Here is a 24971-nt window from a genome sequence, read left to right on the forward strand (position 1 = left end):
TGTTTATTATATTACATATAAAAAGGGAAGGCACCAATAAGAAAATAGTTCATTTTAGTGTTTGTCATTCCTTTGTTTTACATTTTATTACTATATTATCAGGCAGGCGAGTTTCAAAACTAGGAAGAATGTTGTTTGCCTTGTAATGAAATGTTACTACTTGGTCTGTTTTTATAAATTTACCATAACAAGCAAAAGTAAATAATAAAGTCACTTTCTGTCTCATTCCCTTTAATCTTATAATAGATTGTAAGCTCCTAAAAGCAGTGCCCCTTTTTATCTTCATACGACTAAATGTGAGTGCATGTTATTATTAACTTTCACTTTTTCTTGTAATAAGGCTACATTATCTAGATTCATCTGTCAAAACAAAGCGGTCAGTTACATTTTGGGCATAAAAATGTGATTGCAATGTAGCATTTTATGGTTTTTATAAACTATATTTTCAAGGAATAATATTACAGAATTGTAGATAATCTATAGTTCTACAAACACAATAGTATAAATCATCAGTATTGTTTTAGGTACAGCTACGCTGTGGGTTCTCCTGCTTAGTATATTTAGTGTGATGGACTGGTGAGAGAAATGGTTTGGAAGTTTGGTTAACATTTTTAAACATACCAAGAAGTGAGCGCTTTCTTGTCCTGACTGCTCCACAGTCCCCATTACATGGTGAGAATTTCGACCAGCTGGTAAATTGACAATCATCCTGGCATGGTATCTGACAGTGTTGGGTTAAAGCTGGAAATGGACCTGCATGTTTGAGGCAATCTGTGACATCTGCTTGAACTCCATCTTGCCTGCGACATGTAATTGCTAAGTAAAAGAAAAGGATTAAAGGGTCAGTAGGGACAGTTGGATATCCCATTCAGCCCTACTGACAAATAATATACTTGACATGGCGTTACAGAATATCAAGCTGCAATGCTCATCTCCAAATTCAAGCCATTAGGTTGATATGAACATAATGCAAACTCAGCTGTGGTGAGTTGCTTAAGAGCTGGGCTGTAGAGTTGGTCTACACTAAAGTCAAAGGGTTTTCAGCTTGGGTAAACTCAGCAGTCATGTGGACCATCATGCAAGATCAACCAGAATGCAGTCAAGTTATTCCAAACAATATTAGTCTTAATATGCTTAACCTGAAGATTGATTATATATCAACTATCATCTCAAGCTGCTAAAAATATTGCAGAACTATAAACCATCAATGATAAATATGTTTATCGATACATTTTCTGAAACCTGGGTACATTATATACAATCGATTGAATAAAAAAGATTGTTTAGTTTAATTTCAATTTTCACATAACGTCTTAAATTAAATCATAATTGCAAATGAATTGTGATACATAATTGTACAGCAGAATGATGCATAAGCGTAAGACATAAGACAGGTGGCAAATCAAATTATGAAACAGAAACAACAGTTACAAATCTATTTCACATCAGATACTTTAATCAGTGAGTATAAAAAATAGTGAAGTGACAGCTGCATCCTATCCTCTACCCCCAATCCATGCTGCCCTGAACTATTTCTCTGGTAGAAGGGCCAAAAAGGGAGAGGGCTTTAACTGTAGAATGCCCACACATCCCTACACATGCCCACACAGTGCTTCCAACTTTTGCCAATTTTTAATTCTGATCGTGTCCTATTTATGCCTGCCTCCCTCCTTTTTAGCAGTGTTTGTGCCTGGGGCAACTGGAATGTAACTATGGTCATGCGAGTGTTGAAAAGCATAGTAGAGTACACTAATATTAGTTTATCTATTTTTTTCATTTAGTAATAATGCATAGGATATATAATTGCAGAATGTCTCACCTCTGGCTTGTAGTCCTGGGCCACAAGTCTCATAAGCTCCAGGACTGTCCTGACGGACATACCACGGTACCATTTGGCATCTTCTCCATTTATGTGTCTTCCACCTGTACTCAATAACATGACAATTCAATACCTTATTCATACACATACTGCCCAAATCATTACTAAATGCTATTCGTAACATTATATATATATATATATATATATATATATATATATATATATATATACATTATGTTTTTTTATTGGACTAGGTAGATGGTTTGTGTATTTTTTAAAGAGTGACAGTTAATGATGATCAAATTAATAATAGCCCATTACTACCTAACATTCAAACTTAGAAATCATATATAATTTGTTTGTAAATCTGAAAACTATGGGGTGCCATATTGACATTTTACTGCACTACAATAACAAAAATAATCTGCCCTAAGCATGTATTACTGAGACCCTACCATGTCATCATATTGACAGCAGATGTTTATTTTTATTTCCCGGAGGTGTCCCAGGGAAATCTTGATTCTATGTCTAATGCTAGCATATGGACCTTTGAACTCTTTTCATTATAGTTAATCACCAGGGATAGTAATACTGATGATTCCTAAGATTTTTTTTTTTTATATATATTTTGTAGGCTAAAGAGGCTCTGGTATTAAAAAGGTTGATCTGGTTCAACAAAGAAAAAGGTTAATACATAAAAAAATGGGAACTACCATTAATATAAGCAAGATAATTGCCTATTTAGAGGAAGCACACCTAAAGTTATAGAACATGATGATAAAATAGGCCCTAGCCCCCAGAGATCTTTTCTTCAAATTACACAAATTAATATATCACTTGCTATGCAACTAAAGTGCTGCGGCTGTTTTTCAATATGCTTTGGATTTTTACAGTACAACTGCCTGTAGAGTTTTGGAGGAGCGCTGGAAAGGGGGAATTCCCAATTTGGACTCATATGATTTTAGTTTGGTTTTTTTTAAGCATAGGTTTTTTTGTGTGTTTTACTTGTGATTCCGCATATAGCCACCAGGGTATCTACAGTAAAAAAGGGTAATTTACATGATGCACTGCGCTTCTTTTTTGGGGTTTTCTATGTATTTCCTTTATGTAAGTGTTTCAAACAAGACTGTATAATGCACATTTAGTATATGGTCTACCAAATATATTTTGCGTTGCTTTATCAATGGGCCACTTTGGGCTTGCCCTCGGGACTGAGTGTAGCTAGTGCCTTTCCGCGGTGTCTGTTTTTCATGCTGTGTTATAGTACCTACATGATACCATAATAGGCCCATCCTTTTAATGGAGATATTTTAGGGTCTCCAAAGACACTCTATTTTTCCCATAGAGGGTTTGAGGGATTCTATTTATAATAAAAAAAAAAAGGAAAGTTATTCCAGTCTGTGGGGTTCTACTACATTATTCACATGTTTCTTCCAGAATAACAGATACAAACAATTTATTAGCAGGACTTTACTTCACTATATAAAAAAAAGATCGGGAGGATTTATTTAATGACTGTGTTCCAATTACTTTTCATTTGAGTGCGCAAAGAATCACAGAAAAAAGAAAAAAATATGTTAGGAAAACAACCTGTAACTTATGGAGTCATCTTTTATTTTTCTCTTTCCTCTTAAACAATTTCAACACAATGAAATCCATTGCAGATTCTATGTAATGAGACCTACTATAACAGGCCAATTAATGCAGTTTCTTTCTTTTAGAGTCTGTCACCTCCTGTCAACGTATATTTTATATTCATATGTATGCCACATAAAAATTGCCTCTAAACTACGATCTAATGAACTTGGCTACTAGTCAGAAATTCCAAGAGAATTTGGATTTGTATGGTAAATGATACTGTCTCCTGCATGCTATTTGTAGTTGCTAAATTTTAGCTTTCCTATGAATTCAGTGGAATTGCCCATTTATATTTGTCATGCAATAACCTATATAATGACAGGAATGTATGTTATTGTTGTATATCATTATATGTGAATGGGCCCTAGACCCAATTATAAAAGAAAAAACAAAACAGGAGATGGCTACAAATATGACACAGAAAGGTAGATGACCTGGTACAAGTGTAACTAAATATATATAACTTCAGATGACTCAAAATGTGCAATGCAATAATAAAATCATTACAGGTAATTTAATGTCTGAGGAAATACAATACAATTACAAAGGCTGTCAGCTCAGAAGCTGAAACGTAGAATCCATCATCTTGCTATGACAAGATCAAATTTAATGACTGAAAGTAGTTGCGTACAAATGGTACAACTCCGCTAAGTGAATTTTCTCACCTGTAAGTGTGACAGATAGCTGGGGCTTCACAATCATTTTCTTCATACAATGTGTCAGGACAGTCCCGGCCACCATATGAAGGAAGCTGAATAATAACCCGATGTCGAGTCTGTTTCTTAATGGCAGTTTCACCTAAAACAGAAAACATGGGCTGATTACTATAAATAAATCCTTTCTCCGGAAGGTGATTGGTAAAAAAAAATGACCATATAAACACTTTTAAAGTTATAAGGATATTGAAAAGTAAATATCATCAGCAGAGGCGTATCTACTGAAAATAGCGCCTATGGCAAGCACTGAAATTGCGCCCCTGTCCAAATAAAAACCCATTTACTAGCCCCTGCTGCATATATATATATATATATATATATATATATATATATATATATATATATATTAGTCCCTGCTGCCGATAGCGGGTATAGATCAACACGCAAACCCAGATCAATTGAAATTCACTTGTGATCTCAGCACTGAAGGTATATATCAAATAAACAGAATCAGACATACAAGTCCTGTATTTGCAGGTATACAATAATAATATATGAAACGTAGCATCGCAGGTATAGATCAACTGAATAAGACATATTAACCCTGTATTTGCAGGTACACATAATGTATGGAAACATAGCATAGCAGATATGGATCTACAGCATAACACAAAAACCCAGCTTTGCAGGTAAAGATCAATTGGAATTCACATAAAAACACGGCATTAAAAGTATATTTAAAACCCCCTAAATTACAGGCATAGATCACAGGTTGCACACCGCAAAGCCAGCCCTGGCGTCCACACTGCCGACATAGAACCTGGCCAGCACCCAGATTACACACATAAGATTTGCCATCTTTGTCCCCAAATAGCCCACCATAAGTCAACTTTGTCCCCAAACAGTCCGGCCAGTGCCATCTTTGTCCCATATACACCCTGCCTGTGCCATCTCGGTCCCCAAGGCTCAAACCTCCTGCTAGTGCCATCTTTGCCCTTCCACAATTATACATCTATGATACACACAAACACTTTTACAGTCACTCACTAATTCACACTTTAATTCAGAGAACTCATCCACACATTAACTCATGCTCTCCCTCATTCAGACAATTCATCCACACATTAACTCATGCTCGCCCTCATTCAGACAACTCATCCACACATTAACTCATGCTCTCTCTCATTCACTCAATGCATCCACACATTAATGCACACTCTTTACTTATATCTACCCCCCTCCCTCATCACTTTTTAACCCCCTCCCTCCCTCATCACTTTTTAACCCCCTCCCTCATCACTTTTTTGGGCATATTGCGGCGCTCTGCATGAAATGCCGGCACCGGGATGGGGGTAGAGGGCTCGTGGAGGAGAATGAGGGGCGCCGAGCGGTTGCTAGGCGCCCCTCTCTCTCCTCCGCATCAAAAAAAAATAAAAAAATGCCGGTGAACGTGCCATGGCTGCCATACCCTATATACGCCTCTGATCATCAGATCATTTTTGTACCCAATATCTGGAGAAAATCTCACCTTTCATAATTCAATAACTGGTTTTCAATAGACTATGATAGAAAAAAGATTTAGAAAAAACAGTGACACATTTTATCTCTGTTGATGAATCTGACACCTCTGTTTTTCCATCCTACATTTTCAAATTGCAGTCAATGATGATCTCCTGCTGTTGAGCCGAGCCAAACCAACCCTGTGCTAAGCAATACATATGGGGAAAGAGATATGGATGTTTGTTTGCACACGTAGTACACTGTTTCACAAATAAACAAACTTATATTGCGGTATTGATTGTTAGAGAATAAAAAAATGGAGCTGAATTGGATTGAGAATAAGAAGATTATAGTATCCGGTTGTTTGGTTGTTTCTTATCAGATACCAGATTTTGCTCATAACGCTCATAACCTTTCACATTGGTTGTCATACTTCACTGTAAAGTTACCGCAAAAAAATAAAACTTTAAAAATAATTGTATATTTTTTTCTAATTAATTATTAAGCAGCCTAAACCACAACCCTCTCAATCTACATGTTGAAGTCGTGAAAGTTCCAAAACCTTAGAATTTCAAACATTTGTCATATTCACACTGTACTTACACTATGTACACACTAAATCAGCTTTAATATTTCAGATTCGATAAGGGTAGCACACCATATGTACAGAAGACTGCCCAAGGCCAGAGCATTCAACTCCAGCTATTAATTAAATATTCTCTAAAATATGCTTGTGTTCTGCTGGTCACAATAACTCACATGAGCTATTCAGGATACATGTTAAACAAATACCACCAGAATCATTCCAATATTATATTAAACTATGCTAGACACATGCATCAATACAGTTTCATATATTTCAAAGTAACCACTACCAGCACAGTATTCTGGATCTGAACCTTCATGATTTTTGATAACATATGCAAACAAATTAACGCTTCCACATGGAGATCAGTGCAGAGGGTAAAGAAATTAATTAAACAGAGTGCTTATCCCATATCATTCCCCTTTCTCTTACAGTCAAGATGAAAAGAGAGCAAAATAATCAGAAATACAATTAACTTATATTGCCAATGGGTTAGGGTTTTTTTGTTTTAGTTCTATTAGAATTAAAATTCATCATAATGTAAATGCCATTTATGAACATAGCTAAATACTTTGATGCCTGTAGTGGGGCTTGCCTGCGTAAGAGGAACTAAAATGCTAGGATGACAAAAAGATAAAAGGTGTTTGAATGAAAGCATATAAATTGAAAATAAAAATGTTTCTTTTATGTTAAGAAAATATTAAAGACTTAGTTGATAAGTCTGCAAGATATAAAAGAAAAGATTTAATTTGGAAGGTTGATAATGCATACCCTACAGTGGATTTCACAGCACTGTGGCTTCTTTTATTTTAATCAGTCTGAAAATGTACACATGACTCGGGCACCATCTAATCAGGTGGACCTACCATAAGCTACCCACCCATAACCCAATAAAGACAAAACACAGAGTTAGGGTTCGAAGAGGCCACAGCGTTTTGTTTCTAAAAACACACTGTAACGTTAGCATCAAAATACTCATGGTATGACATGACATTTTTTTAGCACAAATTTTAGAAAACCTTCAGCAAGATCCCATGAGAAATTGGCCTAGGTGTAAGTGTAACAGTGCATGAAAGCTCAACCACCAGATGCAATTCTCCTAGCACGGTGGGGCAATAAACCGGGAACACCGCAGGGGCCCCCCCTCAATGAGGATACTGTGCAATATAGCCCCTCGGCTAGTGCTCTTAACAGCCCTCCCTGTGAGGACTACCTCCTGCTCTAGTGCCAGATCCCACAGGACCATACGCCAGACCAGACACTGGAAACTACCTAAAAGACAGGTAGTGAAACAGCACAGGGATTGTGAAAGGCATTGGTTTAGCTATGGAGAACAGAAACTCCTGGTGTGGTTCTGAGTCAGTTAATTTTAGATGCATAGGATTAGGGATAAGTGAGAGATGGGTCAAAAATACCAAACATAGACCTGTCAGGGGGGACGGAAGGCTTGCCAAATGAGGATATAGGAGCAACAAAGAGACTTCTGCAAAACAGGCAATGAGGTTTCTTCACCACAAAACTGAATATTGTCACAGCAGACTAAAAATAAAATACAGGTATTATATATGTATTGCAGCAGCAGTATCTTTCCTCACAAGCAGATCCACAAAAGTACCTGGATATCGCCAAACAGCACATCAGAGAACCAGAAAGACCATGTCTGTATAAGCAAGATGTTCACAACATCCATGCAGGATGTTAGAGTTAGAAGAGGAGCAGGTGTGTTGTCTGGCCATCACCCGAAAGGCACTGAGGTGGAAACCTCAAGGCAAGTGGAAAAGAGGCTGTCCAAGGAACACCTGCAACAGTGACCTTGAGACTGACACCAAAAAGATGGGCTACACCTAGAAACCAGCTAAAGATAATGGCCCAGGACAGAGGACTCTGGAGATCTATAGTTGGTGGCCTATACCCTGACAGGGTTGAGAGGCATAAGTATAAAAGTATTGCATTAGGCACCGGAAGATGGAGTTGGAACTTTCACTAGTTTACCCCATAGCATTCCCAATAATGTCTAGCTCAGGAGGTCAACTAAATGGAAGATTGGGAGGCCTACGGTAAGTTTTGGTCATGATTTTCCGAGCTGGGAAACTGATGAAATATTTAAATAAGGATTATAATGGCAAATATAAAAGGTTCTGAGGAAGCACTGTGAGTATTGTTCCTGAGTTGGTGTGAGATATTCTGGGTGTGAATGCCTTCAGAATAAAATACCTAGTCATTTTCATCCTAAATTAGACCTAAGTTGGAGTCTTTAAGGAGAGGGAACAGGTGCTGGAAATATTATTTGGACATCAAGCAATGTATGTTGTTATATAGAAAGATTACAGGAATAGTTAATTTGTTTAATGAGTAACAATAATGAAAGAACATTGGTTAGCCAATACACAGTGACTATGTAAAGTTCTACAAAAAATATTTACAAAAATAAATAGTCATTCCCCTTTAAATATTTTTTTCAGATAAAGATTATTTAAGCAGGACAGACTTGATATTTTAAGTAGTTAAATTTGAAAATAGAGAGATTTAGAACCCTTTGTGTATTTCATTAATAGTGAATACATAAAAAAAACAAACAATTGTCATATGAAATAGTCCTATTGAAGAAGTTATATATGGGTGTTTTGTCATATTGTGTATATTCTTCACTTCTCTGTAGTATGCTTAATAATGCTTTATGAGATCCTGAGTTATTTCACATAGTGCTTAGTCAGGGTTAACGCTGACCTACATCTCATGATCATTCTACTGTGTGGAGTTGATTTTTTACACTGGAAGCATTTTCTAGGTCACAGGTTCAGTCAGGGATCAAAGATAACATGATTCAGGATGGAAATATAATCATACTGTGGAACAATGACAAAAATACTTGTAAAAGGTATGAATTCTTGTAATAACTCATATATATCATTCACTGACAAACAAGATAATATAGATAGATAGATAGATAGATAGATAGATAGATAGATAGATGAAAAGTAGAATAATTGTAAGCAGTAGTTTTACCTTCTTGGCAGGAGGTCGGGCAGTGCGTCCAGTCACTATATGGAGTCACAATGCAATCTTTTCGACATGGAAGCAAACATGGTCTCATTGTTTCTGGTCGTAGACTTTCGGGACATCTAAAGAATGCAATATTAATTAATTTGGAATCAAAGATGCATTTATTTATATGTATTAAAATGTCGAAGGAATGTTAAAAATATATACATAGGATAATTATGAAACAAATGAACAGTGCAATATCAAAGTTAAGAAATAATTTTTGGAAGTCTCAAGTGTATGATGCATAGCACTTCACAAAATATTATGAACAAGTCAACATTTCTATTATTTGAGTGTTTGTGTAAGGACACATAGCTTCTTGTGTATAAAATAGCCTTTTCAAAGGAAGTTGATACTTTTACATAGCTGTAGATATGTGAAATCTGTTTGGCTGCTTAAAATGGGAAAGCAATTTCTCCTGGCTTGTACTCATCATTTTGTGCTGAGTTCCTGCTGTGAAAACCAGCACATCCAATTTCAAATATCCCAAAATTGGTTCAGCATAATTACCTTCATAAAATGTTTAGAGTCCAGCCAGCTGTTGTACTGATGGATGTGCTGGCAATTTTCTGATATATCTATAACTATATATTTAAGACAATAAAGTTGCCATTTCCATTTTACAGCATCTACTGCTAAGGCTGCTTGAGTATATAACAAGTCATAGGGAGATTATCTTTGGACCTCTGGACAACTGGGCAACTGTCAGCCCAAGGTTCCAAATTAAGTCAAATAATGGAAGCATGTGCTGCCCTGCTTTGGATATATACATTTAGCTTCTTCTCTACATATAAGTAATTATTCATATACAGATATACAGTATATAAAGGATTTCATATTCAAGCCCACAGAAAGATTATTCTTCAGTTACATTTTGGAGTTCACTTATAAGGTTAGATTTTTTATAGCATAGCAGTCAATGCCTTTAAAGGGTAGCTGGATAACCCCCTTGAAAAAGTAAGTTACATAGTTCTAATACCAATCTGATAACCTTTTAAATTTAAATATTGCCTATATGAATTGAAAATAAAGTGTCAATTATGTTTTTATTTTTCGTTTGTTTTTTCTTGTGCTGGATTGTTAAATACAGGTCATTAGAAAGGTTGCATGCAATGGATTTTATGTAATAAATTAAACCTACAACTGGTTTTAGGAAATATTCTTAAATTGTAACATGATTTTGTTCAACTAACTTGATTTTAGTTTACTTGCAAGTGATATTTGCTAAATAACTAAATTTTTTATACTCAAGATAAACATGTAACAGGATACACATAAATAGTACTTCTTAAGCAGATTAAAGCCTAAAAACAAATTTTGTTATATTTACTTTTTAGGTCCAACCTGTCCCACGTTGACACGAACACATATGACTTTTCTTGTCTGCATTCCAAGAGCACAAGTGGATTCACCGTTCCAGCTTGTAGAGTTAAAACCTGACACTGTGACATCCTCTGTGCACTGGCCCCAAGGGCCTGTCTGCCAGTGATACACTGTACAAGGATGCTCATTGCAGCTTCTTATCTCTTGCAGTGTATTACTCTCTGGGCAGGGAACTCCTCCTGTAACATGCAGTATATAAAAATAAGCAAATAAGAATAACAGTGACACATATGTATATGCATCCTACAGAAAATGTAAAATGTATATAATTGCTGTAAAATACTTTAAATGAGAGGAAATAAGAGGACATTGTGGAATAAAGCACTGTTATGGTTAATGTATGTAGTGATAGTTTTAAGGACTTCCAGACCAAAGCTCAAGTACCAAGAGAAACTTAATTTGTACTTAAACAGTATTGATAGGGTAAGGTCAGGGTATCTTTAAAGATACATGGGTCCAGGGCAAGCTTCCCCTCATAGGTCCCTTGCAACTCCCCTAATCATACCTGGGTGGAGTTGAAGATCTGTGCCTCTACCAGTACAGACCTCTCCCCTACTCTCAGTCTACATACCACCGGCCTCCAGCAGAACTCATAGGAGGAAGCATTAGGTATGGTCTGTGCTGGCGGCTGCTCAGTCCTCCACCTCAGGACTATGGCAGCTGTTGTAGGGGACCTAACGAACAGCTCCTACCTTTGTCCTGCATTAAAGATGGCCCTGTGTATGTCTATACGCAAAAATGAAATTATTGAAATTAGTCATACTTAACACATTAATGCTTAATCAAGCCTACTCTAAATCCTCTAAATTATATTGCTATGTAGTGTACCTAGTAGGAAGCCCAGCGCTGTATAAATCCCTGTGTGAGTTGGCTTACATGGAAATAACCAAAATGCCTTCTAACTCAGTTGAATTTAATGCATTTAAATATCCTTTATCGTTCAGAAATCTCAAGCTGTTCATGTATCTCTCCCACTGGGATATATGTTACTCAGTTAGGAATGATGGACATTAGTGACCTAGATTTAGTAAAAATGACTAAGCCTAAGCAGTTTAAATCACTGTTTATATTATTACACCTAAAACAACTAAATTTAATTATATTTTATGTTTCTTTCACAGATAGATGTTAAAAGAAAAATAAGTCATCATATTATACTGGTGTGAACATCATAGGAAAAAAAATATCTGTAGCAATACTACACACTATAAAAAGAATAAAATCCTTTGGCAAAATGTCATAGGATTAAATTATTTATTTTCCCAAATCAGGAATGTCAAGAGAGATAGATGGTTCTGCAAGCTGACTGGAGCTTCAGGGACAAAAGTTATTTCTTAAGAATCATCTTTTTTCTTGGTTCAATAGTCTCCAGGCGCAGACAATTCCTTATAAATTAATTTAATGTGAGAGAATAAAAATGGGGAAAAAACCTTTGTGGATATGAACAACGAGAGCTGCAGTTCATGTAATATAACTTAAATTGGGACATAACAGCAATTTTCCCTTTTCAAGGTCAAATCAGACAGAAACGTAGAATTTTTCAGAATAGGTTTTTAGTAGACTTGGGTGCCGGCAAACACTTAGTGTTTGTCTTTCTGTGTTCGGTTCAGGCGAATATTCGTGTACATTCTTCGTCTTCGGTTTTTTCCTTTGGTTTTTGCCATTTTTTGTAGAAGGGGTTAATTTGGGATTACCGTAGTACGCACTACGCAGCAGGATTTTAAAGGTCCATACGAGCAACTCTATTGGTTGATGCCAGAGGAGGCCCCTGCAGGCTACCAATAGAGTCGCTCGCACGGCTTTTAACTCCTGACGGCGAACCTATGGATTTCCGCTCCCGTTAACCCCTGTGATGCTGCATAGATAAGGTAGGCTAGATGGGGAAGGGACCAAGGAGATTAGTAAACGAATACAAAGATTCTTTGTCAGGGTCGGGCCTATCTGCAATGCTTCCTGTGAATGACCCGGCCTGTTCCTGACTATGAGTACCTCTCCATTCCTGGTCTTGGCGTGTATGACTACCTGTTCCAGTTCCTGACCTTGGCTCGTCTTATGTTTTTGGATTCTGATTTGGCTTATTATTTACTTGCCTTATATTTATTTACCAAAACTTGTTAACTTGTATTCGTGTCTCTGTTCTAATTCTTGGTACACTGACTTGGCCACACCTCCCTGCTGCCTTTTATAACTAGCAGGATATGGTGTGCTCCATTTGGTCAACCTTGGGAAGTTTCCAGGTATGATAACCTCCAAAAATGAAGGTAGACTTATAAAACAGTGGTTTATGGAGCCCAATCAGTCTCATGATGAATTCTATTCCGCTCTGCTAAAATTACAGCCTGATCTTATTTTATGACCTTACTGTGTAATGATTACATAGATGTCAAGAAGGCACAGGGTGATTCAAACACTTTGTCATATACAGACAAAAGGCTCAACCTAGTCTCTCTTGTTTACAGAAAGTAAAATAGATACGATTTTTATGACTTCATCAGAAATGTAAAAATAAATGCTTTTAAACCAGGGTCATATGTGTTCATTGAGAACCCTTTACAATACACAGTGAAGTTAGCATGTTAAAATGCCATAAAAGGCTACAAGTGTCTCTTTTAGTGACTATCCTGTACTAAAGTCTAAAAAAGAATATCCATCATGGAGTATTACTTCATATTGGACCTCATAAGCCCTTGATTTAGTCCTTACTAGCTGAGAAACTCTACAAAACTTAAGAATCCAAGTTATTTAGGGCCAGCTTTTCCAAACAGGTGTAACTTTGTATGAACATTGTGGTGCTTCCGTATCCCAATTTGTAATGTTCTTTAAAATTGTTCAACTCACCAACAATTACTGTTTTAATCTCCAAATTAATAAACTTTTGACTGTTGACTCCAGAAAATACTATTTTCATCTACAGGACAGTTTCTCTCACTTTTGTTTTTGTACTTTTACATTGTGAAACCAAATAAACAGAATACCAAACCATGAGAAATAGTTGTTTAAATTATAAGTATCACTTATACAATAGGCATCAAGCCAGCAGCAGAAGGAACCTTTGTAACATATATTTTTTATGTATAAATCCTTGTAAATGTCATAAAATACCCCCTGACTTTAAATGTTTGCTCCAGAGTATTGACCTTTTTTAAGTCAAGTAATGTCATCCATGTAGCCCGAAGGTAATGGTACTGTAATTATAATTGTCATTATCAATTTAGGATCACTGGAAGATACAGAATAAATATGCAGCAATCTACTTATGAAAAAATCTATTTTTTCTACCATTGCACATGTGAAAGGACCTTATTATCTTACATGTTAGAATTGTACGCTTTTAATTTTGTGGAGTACCGCCAATAGTACATTTGGATGGAAAATCCAGTTTATTTTATATTTTGATTTATGTACACATATACAAATCTGAAATGAAACTAAAATCACAATAAAAGAAATTCTAATGGTCAGTACCCAGGGTTGTGGGCAGTAGCTGATAAATTACTTGCAAATGCAACTGCAAAGTGTAAGTGGGGAGCTCTATCAGGCACTCCTTTTGAAAACATCATTACCAACAATCTCTTGTTGGCAGGATTCATGCTAGAAATATTTTCGATTAGTTTTGTTAAACAGAATGATATTCTATAGTGATATTGGCAACATTTTAGTAAATACATAAGTTATTTTCTAATACATATATAGATTAGTTCAGCATTCTTAAGGAGCCAAAATCTATTCCCTCATAAGCATTCATGACTGTGTTGGTTTTGTTTTTCTCTGCATTTTTTCCAATTACATTGCCAGACTGGGTCGGAATTAGCGGTCCTTTGGCTTGACTCAATGAGCCAAAGAAGATGTTAAATTCAGACTTTCCATGAAAATGTAGATTGGCCGCTAACTATATACTCATCATTAACCAATTCAGCTTCCAGGGCAGAAATACTACAAACTCACGTTTAGTGAGTGAATACCATAACAACCGATTCCACAGTGAGCATAATAGATCAAAGTAAAACTCTGTGCATCCGCTAAGTTAACATAATTCACAAATTAAGTTCAATTCGATGATATCAGCCGTAAAAGATGCTCCTATACTTTAAGACATACTTTACTGTTAGTCTGTTTTAGCCTTCATAGGTCAACGATTTCTATGAGAAAAATATCACTTCTCGATTAAATAGACCACGTCAAAGGTTATAAAATAGAACTGCCTGCAAAGTGAGGTTTCACCAATTTAGAATACTTACTTGCCTAAGATCCATGCAATAAATGTATCAGTCTTACATGGTTGTGGTTTAGATGCAGACCTTAGGGGCAATTTCGTTGTAACACGTGTTGTACTGCTACAGCAATTGCTGTGTAAGCTGGTTACAAATACAGATTTAAAAGATGAATTGAAGTAAATATCTTGTTTTTGTGCTCCTAACAGAATTAGGCTCTTGATGTTCAATATGGAACATACAGAGTTATCTAGAGCAATGGTCCTAAAACCAAATTATACTCCAAGGGGAACATAAATAAACCAGGATGGTTCTCTAAAAGTGATTTTTAATAGACCGCCCTATAGAATATTTTTAAGGTTTAAACTAAAACTGACCTTCCATTTATTTAATGATAAAATAATCATAACAGTCTCATATTAACAGGGCCGGCCCTACAATGGGGCCGACTGGGGCAATTGCCCCAGGCGGCACTTCAGAAGGGGCGGCACTTTGCCGCCCCAAGCGGTTTTTTTTTGTTTTTTTTGAAGCGGAGGAGAGAGAGAGGGGCACCGAGTGGTTTTCGCTTACCCGCTCGGCGCCCCTCTCTCTCTCCTCTGCGGCGAGTTTCCCTGTTCGGTCTCGGTGCCGGCTTGTAATGCAGAGCGCCGGAAGTGACGTGAATCTCCGGCGCTCAGCATTACAAGCCGGCACCGTGGCAGCACAGGGAGACTCGCCGCAGGACTGTTTAAGGGTAAGTAGCGGTGGGGGGGTAGATAATGCCGCCCCCCCCCCGGCGTCGGCGGGGGGCGGCATTTTAAACTTCGCCCCAGGCGGCGATAAGTCTTCGGCCGGCCCTGCATATTAAGACTGTATAATATAGCAGCAACTATTTTACAGATGTGTAGCTGCTGATTTTTCACCATCTACTGCAGTTCACCTGTTTATCTAATTAATTAAGTGTTCTTTTTTCTATTTCATGACTGATCAGCTTTTAAAAAAATCCATCTGACCAATTCAGCCTCAGCTAAATGCGCTGCTTGTTAGAACTTTAGATTTAAGGTCTGCAATTATAAAGGGACTTTGTCTTCTTAGAATACAAATTTGCTTCACCTTGAAGCATTGGAGAGAGCCAGTCTGTCAGCTTGGATTGCTTTCATGTTCCAAGTCTGGTGGCTTGTCAGTCCATTCTGAATTTAAATTTACCTCCTGTAAGGACGTTCTACGGCGTGTGCCCTCTGAATGTTCTTTTGTTTCTTCTTTTGTGGAACGTGACTAGAATAAATCTGCTTTTCACTTATATATTATACAATATTTTGTAACTGTAGCTCTTGTAAATGCATCTCCATTATTTTTGGATACAGAGATTTGCTCTACTTTAGCCCGCTCCAGATTATAACAACTCTATGTGCCATGCCAGAGCCCTGCAAGTTATCTGCCTTATTCTGTAACCATTTTTGAAATTACTCCAATCGACTTCTCTGCCCTGGTTAATTAAATTGAATGGTGGTTGCTTTGTCTCGTTATAATGGCTCACTAATTATCGTGTTCACCACAAAATCTGAGTTGCTGTGCCAATAAAATGCCAATTTGACATCCACTGTTTCCTAACATGCACATATTTTATTGAGGTATGTTACCTATTGCTATTATGTTATTTTTTTATATAGCTATTGAAATAATAGTTTGGATAATAAATCTTAGAAAAAAAAATTCTGCCTGAAAACTAATTCCATGCCTAATCTTCAACAAATTCTGATTTCTAGCATATATGTTTATGCTTTAAGACGCTGGTCTACTTTACTTCCAATTTTTCTCTAATGAAGAAGATGTGAAACAAATGTAAGTTTACTGATCCGGAAGAATTTAATGTTCATGTTCAGCATTAGGTATAAGGTACAAGAAAAAAAAACAGCAAGCACCGCATTTTGGCAATTCCGTCTAACAGAATTTGTGGACTTACCGTCACCAGTATAAGCAAGGATAGAGCGTGCTCGAGTTTGTCGTCCTTCTGTTGTCTTTCCTGAACAGGTGTGTGAGCAGGAGGACCATTCAGACCACGTACTGAGAACACAATCCTTCGGGCACGGAACCTCACAAACAATGGGAATTGGATAGATGGCATCCCTGCATAGCTGTCTGTCAACGTCTTCTCCTGGGAAAGAATACAATTGCAAATATTGTATCTAATTTAAATAAAACTACATGGCCATTAAATTATTATGATTTATTATTTATATCTCATGTACAAATGTCTTTTTTCACTCTTGGGGCTATCGTTCTACTTATGCTTCTTTTGTAACTCAAGTGAGAATTATATCTGATTCATCTGTAAAATGATGAGTAATCTTAATTTTTCCTGTAAATTTTAGTAATTTATTAAAACTAATTATAGTTACTTATAGATTTGTTAGATGTGGCATATGAGTTTCCCAAAGTCCCTTCCACCTTCTCCTTGACGACCTTACAAAGGTTGCCTCAACTAGGCAGCCCAATCCCAAGGACAGTAACTTAAAAAAAAGGAGAAATAACAGCGAGGAGGAATAATCATGCAAAACTTGAGAACAGAAATTCAAAAAGCTCCTTGAGTTCATTTTTAATCTGTAAACACTATGTAAACGTTTACTGAACTGAAAAATGTAGGATGAAGGGAAGATGACGGATCCTCTTTTAACATAGCTAGAAAGAAGTAAAACTGGATGATAAAATACATTTGCAATAATATTAATTAAACAATAAAACATTACTTAAAAATGCCTCAAAAACTAGAGTATTACTTCAGGTCACCAATTAAATGTTAGTATTTTGTGATTTCTTTACAGGAACACAAACATTGATCCCTGCCTTCAGGAAAATGTTACAGATATTCCTGACCAATTAATTGAATCAGTATCTGTGATTCCTTCAGTTTAGAAGGAGAAGAGACAGTGCAAGATAGATGATGTGATAGTTGATATGGCCACGTGATGGCTAAAAGGTTCCGTTAACATATTGTTGTCAACTAAAATACTAATTAACGTCACATAATGACACTGATATATTCAGCTTGTTGCCTGGCTGCATAACAGATGTTAAAATGTGTTATATATACACATTTGCTGTTCTTGTTATACTGTATTAGATTTACTTAGGTTCAGTCAAGTTAAAAGGTTTATAGAGATTACAGATTTCTTTTGCCATATTGTTTTTGACATTAATAAGTAAATGGGGAAAATGTTCTAGGGCCAATTTATGTTTGTAAACATTTTACTAAGCTGACACTGCAGTAACACTAAGACAAAATGCTCTTGTATGTTTTATCCAAAAATAAAAATAAATCATTGGATCTACTTCATGATTATAAATGACTCATTCCGTTTATAATTACCACGTGTTTAGAATTAAGTAACCTTTTGTTTTTAATAACTAGCTTGTAGTTAGTGTTTAATAAAGGAGTTCTTCCCATAATCCAGTTGGTGGTTTTCTTTGTTGAGTGATATGATTATGGAGCACAGAGGCTGCTGACAACATCACGTTAGTCTGAATTTTCACATTTCATGTTTTTTATGCTTAGAGGCATATGGGACATGACTCTAGAGCTCCCACAACCTCAATGTGGTCTAATGATGCAAAACCTCATATACTGACACTGTTTCAATAGGTGGCATAGTGGCATCTGATTGCTGTGACTGAAGTCAGGGGTCTGATCTCCCCAATGACCGATGATCACCATTGCCCACTACAAACCAAAACAGCAGAGCAGCTCAGCAGGACAATGCCAAACAAATTAGGACACTTAAAATGAGACAGTTGAGACATATGATGCCGTAGGGTCAATTAACCTACCATCACTATTAATGCATGTAACTACGGGCACCTGGGTGCCTGTTCCACAGTTGTTTCCATTATCAGGAATGCATTCTTCTAGTCTATCCAGCCGCCAATCATAGCAAGAAGGCTCTTCACATGGTATGGCCTCCACTAGATGAGGACAGTTACCAGTACCTCCTGTTGGCTCATTCATAATATGCCGCTTTCTAAGCTTGAAACCTATACAAACAGAAATAATGCATTTTAATCCAGAATATGATGGAGCTATATAAATAATTAAAAATGATAATGTAATAAATAAATTATATTTAAATATATGGTACAAATTGGAGATTTTGTACAGCTCTCTACTCACCCTTTTTGCTTTGTTGATCATCACAACTTTCAAATGTGCATGGTCCCCAAGCTGACCAGGCAGACACTTCACACTCTATGGGACATGGGACATGACACAACTGGCTGGTACTTAATGGGGAGTCTGTGCATAGTTTTGAATCCACAGGTTTTGAAGCTGTAAGAGATCCAACACATGGATAGCATTATGTTTTCAATAATACCTAGAAAACAATTGCTTCCTTTTATGCAAGTTACATATTTCAAACTATACACTCCTGAAAATAGGATAAAGTTATTCTAAGGATTTTGTAAATAAGTATACATATCAGCAAAGTCCCTATACTTAGAAAAATGCTTATCAAAACAGTGGTGTCACATTGTGCTTAATTCAAGAAACATACTTGAAAATGGAGAAGAGAAAAAATGTTCGCCAGTTTTTCCTAAGCAGAGTTGGAGGCTATGAGTATAGAAGAAACATGAGTATAGAAATACGACTTACTGTAACTTGACCTGCTGTGATATTAATATTGTGTTGCCAATGATACATGTTCAGTCCTTCAAACAAGGTTACCTTCACACAGCTATAGTTCTTTGCAAAAATATTTAGGAAGTTAATACTAAAATAGGCACTTAAGAGAGCAAAACAAATGAGTATTTGTTCAGCCAAGGATTTCAATTTCAGTATTTAAGTGAATTTAAATAGTTTAAAAGAAGAAGCGGATCTATCAGTAAAAAAAATCTTATTTTATCAATGTGAGAGATCAAAATTTGTGACAATCAAGTTGATGCTGGTGACCATAGTGACAAAAACCTAAAAATATATACCATATTTGCTCAATTATAAGACAAGGTTTTTTCAGAGGAAATGCTCTAAAAAAATAGCCATTGTTTAAGATCTAGATCTGCAGGGGACCTGGATGCTCCTCCCCTGCTGCCGGTACTTCTGCCGGGACTTCTATGATGGAGCGCCGGTGTCACATGACCTTTCGGTGCTTATTTATAGAAGCCACGGCGGACGTGCCGGCAGCAGCAGTGGAGGGTGTCTGCGCGCATCGCACAGACCTTCACTGGCTGCCACCACTACACACCAAGGGATCTGAAGCATGGGGAGAAGTCTAGGGAAGCACTGGTAAGTCGGGGGAGGGTAAGAGTGGCATATGGGGGGTAAAAAGGAATATCAGGGAGGCATCCAAGCTGTCAGGTTAGCATTGACCACCATTTCACATTATTGTCTGTACATGTTTAGAAATAGAAGGTTCTCACAATCTGTTTTTCATCTACCTGTCGAAATATTTTACAACAGTATATACAACACTATTCTCCTACAATGCTTCCATGAGTGTCACTGCTTGTTGTGGTGACATAAGTATTGTTGTCACTCATACCGTGAAAAAACTCCTAGGTTACTTCACATTACAGGCAGAACATAGCTGTTAACACAACAGTAGTATAGAATCATCACTGGGGTTGTTCAGTCAAGAAAGACCAGCAAATAGCCATATTTCCAGGACAACATTGAGTGACAACTGGCACGCACAGAGGTAAACAGATGTAGAGGGAATGAAAACCGAGCAACGCTAGAATGTCGAAGAACAGAGAAGAGGCAATCAAATGAATTACTTAACACAACATAAAAATATTTCTTAATTAATTTGGGGTTCTAGGGTTTCCAAACAAACAACAAATCAATTCCAAGGTTTTATTCAACCCACCTGTTATTTCAAAAGTGATTGACAAAAATGGTGCTGCACTAGACTTCGATGGACTCTGAGCATGATTGTCTGAAATGAAAAGAAGGATGTACATTTTTACAACACTATATAGTTCAAAAATGAAACTTAGTTCATGCAAATGTTAGGTAAATAGTCATTTGAGAATATTGAAAGATTTTTGTTATTAAAGGGTTAGCCATGTCTTTATTTCAAGGACTCACGCAGAAAGACTCTGTAGGGCAAGGGGAGCCTCTGATTTTTTTTTACTGTTTTACTGTTTGTTTAATTTATACTAAATATTTGTGTCCCACAGTGTTCTGTTGCTCTGCTGTGTTTGCATATGTAACACTCTACAGAACTGTTTGGTTCCATACCTTTTAGCACAATGGCTTTTATAGCCTGCTAACAAGGTTCTGTCTTAAACCCTGCTGCTTGACTTGGGGAAGAATGCATTGGGAACCATTCCATTAGTATGTGTTTCTAGTGAAGCACCACTCATTGATTCCTTTGAAGAAAACAGATATTCTTGCTTCTTTAAAATGTTATAGATTTTTCATTTTATTTGTTCTTATTAAAATGTTTCCTTGACTTTTATTTTCCATGGTCTCGCATTCTAGCTATGAGTATCTAATCTTAAATTTATTTATTCCAAAACATTTTTTATTAGTCTCCTCGATGCGTTAGATCTTTCCCATTGAGGTTCTACATACATCTGTGAACTTTTAAAATCAGAACACATTTTACATTAAAGATTTTTCTTAGATCTTCTATGATTCAGCAACCAGATGATATAAATAATGATAATTTATTAAACCAACTTATTTGTATTTATTTCCATTATAAATATGTATTCTGTTAACATCTCATAAACTGTCAGTGGTCTTCAAGGCACCACCTATTTGTAACCCAAATGCCTCTGTGTTACTTTCCTGATATCCCTCTTTTTAAAGACATTTCCGACACTTAGTGAGTATGAGTGTATGATAGTGCTGCACTAATAATCACAATAATGTGTTATACAACAGAAAAAAAATGTTTATGAATTAAATTGCATAAATACTAAAAGCCCTAATTTAGTACATAAATAGCCATGAATAAGACACATACACATTTAAGTCATGTCTGCCCCTGGATAGATCTCCAACCAAACCCCTTAAACAAAAGTGTATTACTTTGGCCATTGGAAATTTTGAGGGGTATGAATATGGACTTTGGCTTTTGCTAGTAGGCCCCTGACAAGTTCAGGAGGTTACTATGACTATAAGTTACCCTTTCTAACCCCAAATCTACCATTTCTCAAGTGTTTTCATCAAGTGTTGCCCATTTTGCCATATGCTAATTCCAGCTAACATGGGTAATTTTTTTTTTAATTCAGGTGAATTACATGTTAACTTGTGTAAACAATTAGCAATATTTGTTTAATATCACTTTTAAGTATATAGTATTGTAGACTACTTATTTGCTTGCACATTTGCTAAATTTACCAATGCTTTATAGTTTCACAAAAAATATTTGAATTCATATTTTTGCAGCAACTAACGTGTGTTGTGTTCAAATGTAGGCTTCAGTAACTGATTTTTCACACATGGCTGCTGAAACACATTGAAAGGAAATAAAATTGATGGTTTAATTGAAAATGCTAATTTACCCTCTCCTAGTTTCAGCAATAATGTGTTTTGCTGGCTTTGCAATTTCCAGCTGTTCTAGCTATTGACAATTTCTTTATGTGTTTTCTAGGCTGATTTTGCTGGTTCTTTTGAAGACTTCTTTATATGGGAGTAAAGATTTATGAATGTTTGTGTTTGATTTCAACATTTATAGTGTGGAACCATACAGTTGAATAACCAATTATTGAACTGCTTGCCAAGTAGATTTAAAAAAGATCTTTAAGGCTTTAAGGTCAATTTAATTCCATAATTAATTGCAAACAATATCCAAATGAGCCAAAAAATGTTCTATTAATTGAGCTACAGCTGGAAAAAATTATATTGGAAATAAGCATTTCTGTAACTTAAAAATATTACTTAGCATACCATGATATAAAATAGTTCCTCATATAGCTGTACCATTGAAATGAAACAAAGAATAAGAGCAATGAGCCACCTTTGGCAGAGGCACATATTGGATAATGCTGTAAATAGGAATAAAGTACCATGAAAACAAAGTCAAAAGGACATAATAAATAACCCAAACTTAACCCGTCATAAATACAGCCAACTGTGTTATCAATCCTCTGCATTGTTAAAATAAGTTATGAAATACAGCTGCTAATAACAAAAAGCCACGTTTCGTGTACTTTTTTTTTTTTGTTTGTTTCTTTCAATACAATACAATACAATTTTTTACAATTTGAAAAACATTTCAACATGATATTACAACTCCTCTTGAAAACAGCACTCCTCAATAACCCTATCTAGCCCTCGTTCAGATGTTCTAAGGTTGGGTTCTCTGTTGAGTGGGATGTCTGTCTTAACAAGAGGTTAATACCAGTACCCACAATCCAGTGTAAAGATATAGAGAAAGAAAGAGAGATCAGAGAATGTGAGAGATAATCCTGATTATGCCTCGGAAGATGTGTTGCTAATTCCTTGAATAGTTTTTGAAGTAGGCAGTCCATATGGACCTATACTAGCACTCTTGCATCCATTCGGTAACAGTATAGCTCTCTTTTCATTAAACGCACCTCCTCCAAAAACAGCCATATGAATGCATACAATTTATGTGAAAAAAAGAGTACATTAGCCTCAGGGAACACAAAAAAAGAAATATTTTCTTTTCAAAAATATACTATAGAGAAGGTATGTCAATAGGTTGTGTGACAAGCTCACTGAGCAGAGCAAAGTGTATTCTGACGTTTTCAGGTCAGAAATATGAAATATCACAAGTACAAGAAGCTGAAATATAAGGAATTGAAACCTGGAGATCTATATATAAGACTCATCAATCACATTCAATTGTTTACTGTCGACAAGAAAATCCATAAACAATGGTATTATGTGAAAGGAGGAACGCATCCCTTTATGGTGAATTACAGTTTTATTAAATGTTGAAAACAAATATCAAAGATAACAAAGTAAAATAGTTGAGGTGGATTTTGCAATTCCAATAACATTTCAAACAGCCACCTGTCAAATTCTTATACCTACAAAGGCAGATTTGCAGATATTTTATAGAATAAAAAGGCAAACCAGGATTCACATCTTAAAGATGCACATTTAGCCAGTTTCTTCTGTCACTTCAGATAATTCTTCACCAGATACATAACCCATAAGAGCACCATGCTCAAGGGCTTAGTAGAGCAAATTAAACTCTCGTCATATTTTTACTCACCTGCTATGAATATCCTAACTAATGTAACATCTAATAATCACTATTAGATGCTTTGGTTCTTTTTTACATGAGATAGATACATAGATGATAGATAAATAGATAGATAGATAGATAGATAGATAGATAGATAGATAGATAGATAGATATTGATTTAAACTTTGATGTATTTATTGTACACTTCCAGTAAACATTCACAGTACTGGTGGAAAAAGTAAGTGAACCATTGGGTTTAATAACTGGTCAAACCCCCTTTAGTAGCAATAACCACAAACATTCAGGATTGTTTGGGGTTTTTTTGGACCATTTTTCCTTACAGAACTTCTTAAGCTCAACCATATTCCTACGATGTCTGATTGGACTTTGGTTTGCTAGCTCCTCACTCCAGTTAGCTTTTGTGTGTTATTAGTTAATTGTGTTTGTTCATTATTGTAATTTAGATGAAGATCATATCACATTTTAAGACAATTTTATATTGTATAAATGTACTGTATTTATATTTTAGCTTTTAATAGTAACATAACCAGCTGTTTTTGAACTCTCGTCAACATCTGGGCATTATGGGAATTGTGCTTTATGAGAACCCAACAGGCTATACACAAACCAATGATTTTTGCTATTTTTTGTTAAATGCATAATGCATGTCATTAAGAAGTCTACACCATTTTCAAAATATGAGTAAGCATGGCATATACCTTCTTTATCCTTTACTGTGCTGAGATAAGAAAGAAGATTTTCATTGGCTTGCACACAGTAAATCTCACGCGTCTGAATTCCTCCCCCGCACAGGGCCGTCTGGTTACCTCTCCTTTTATCTTGTTGACTAAGCAAGGGGTCTATGCGACATTCTGTCCATTCTGTAGCTCTCCAGGCATACCTGTCAAAATCACACATAAATGAGGGTTATTATTAAAAATAATATATGTTAGATGTTAAAGTTAAGTGTCTCAATCAAGGAATTCATGCTGA

At 36.0% G+C, this 24971-nt stretch overlaps 1 protein-coding gene across 1 annotated transcript in view; it reads right to left on the reverse strand.

Annotated features, from left to right (window-relative positions):
* LOC149282544 (thrombospondin type-1 domain-containing protein 7A-like) overlaps positions 1 to 24971 on the reverse strand; it is a 105726-nt gene that overhangs the window by 14983 nt on the left and 65772 nt on the right. Inside the window, exons 4-13 of the mRNA XM_089498112.1 lie at positions 24698 to 24879; positions 20676 to 20744; positions 18983 to 19138; positions 18643 to 18846; positions 16781 to 16972; positions 10575 to 10806; positions 9206 to 9321; positions 4123 to 4255; positions 1820 to 1923; positions 622 to 816 (exon numbers count right to left, since the gene is read on the reverse strand). Coding sequence (XP_089354238.1) covers positions 622 to 816; positions 1820 to 1923; positions 4123 to 4255; positions 9206 to 9321; positions 10575 to 10806; positions 16781 to 16972; positions 18643 to 18846; positions 18983 to 19138; positions 20676 to 20744; positions 24698 to 24879 — 1583 coding nt within the window. The remainder of the gene's footprint in view (positions 1 to 621; positions 817 to 1819; positions 1924 to 4122; positions 4256 to 9205; positions 9322 to 10574; positions 10807 to 16780; positions 16973 to 18642; positions 18847 to 18982; positions 19139 to 20675; positions 20745 to 24697; positions 24880 to 24971) is intronic.

Source organism: Sceloporus occidentalis, unplaced genomic scaffold (genome assembly GCF_023333645.1).
Source record: "Sceloporus occidentalis isolate IW3139 unplaced genomic scaffold, rSceOcc1.0.p SCAF_113, whole genome shotgun sequence".
NCBI lineage: Eukaryota > Metazoa > Chordata > Lepidosauria > Squamata > Phrynosomatidae > Sceloporus > Sceloporus occidentalis.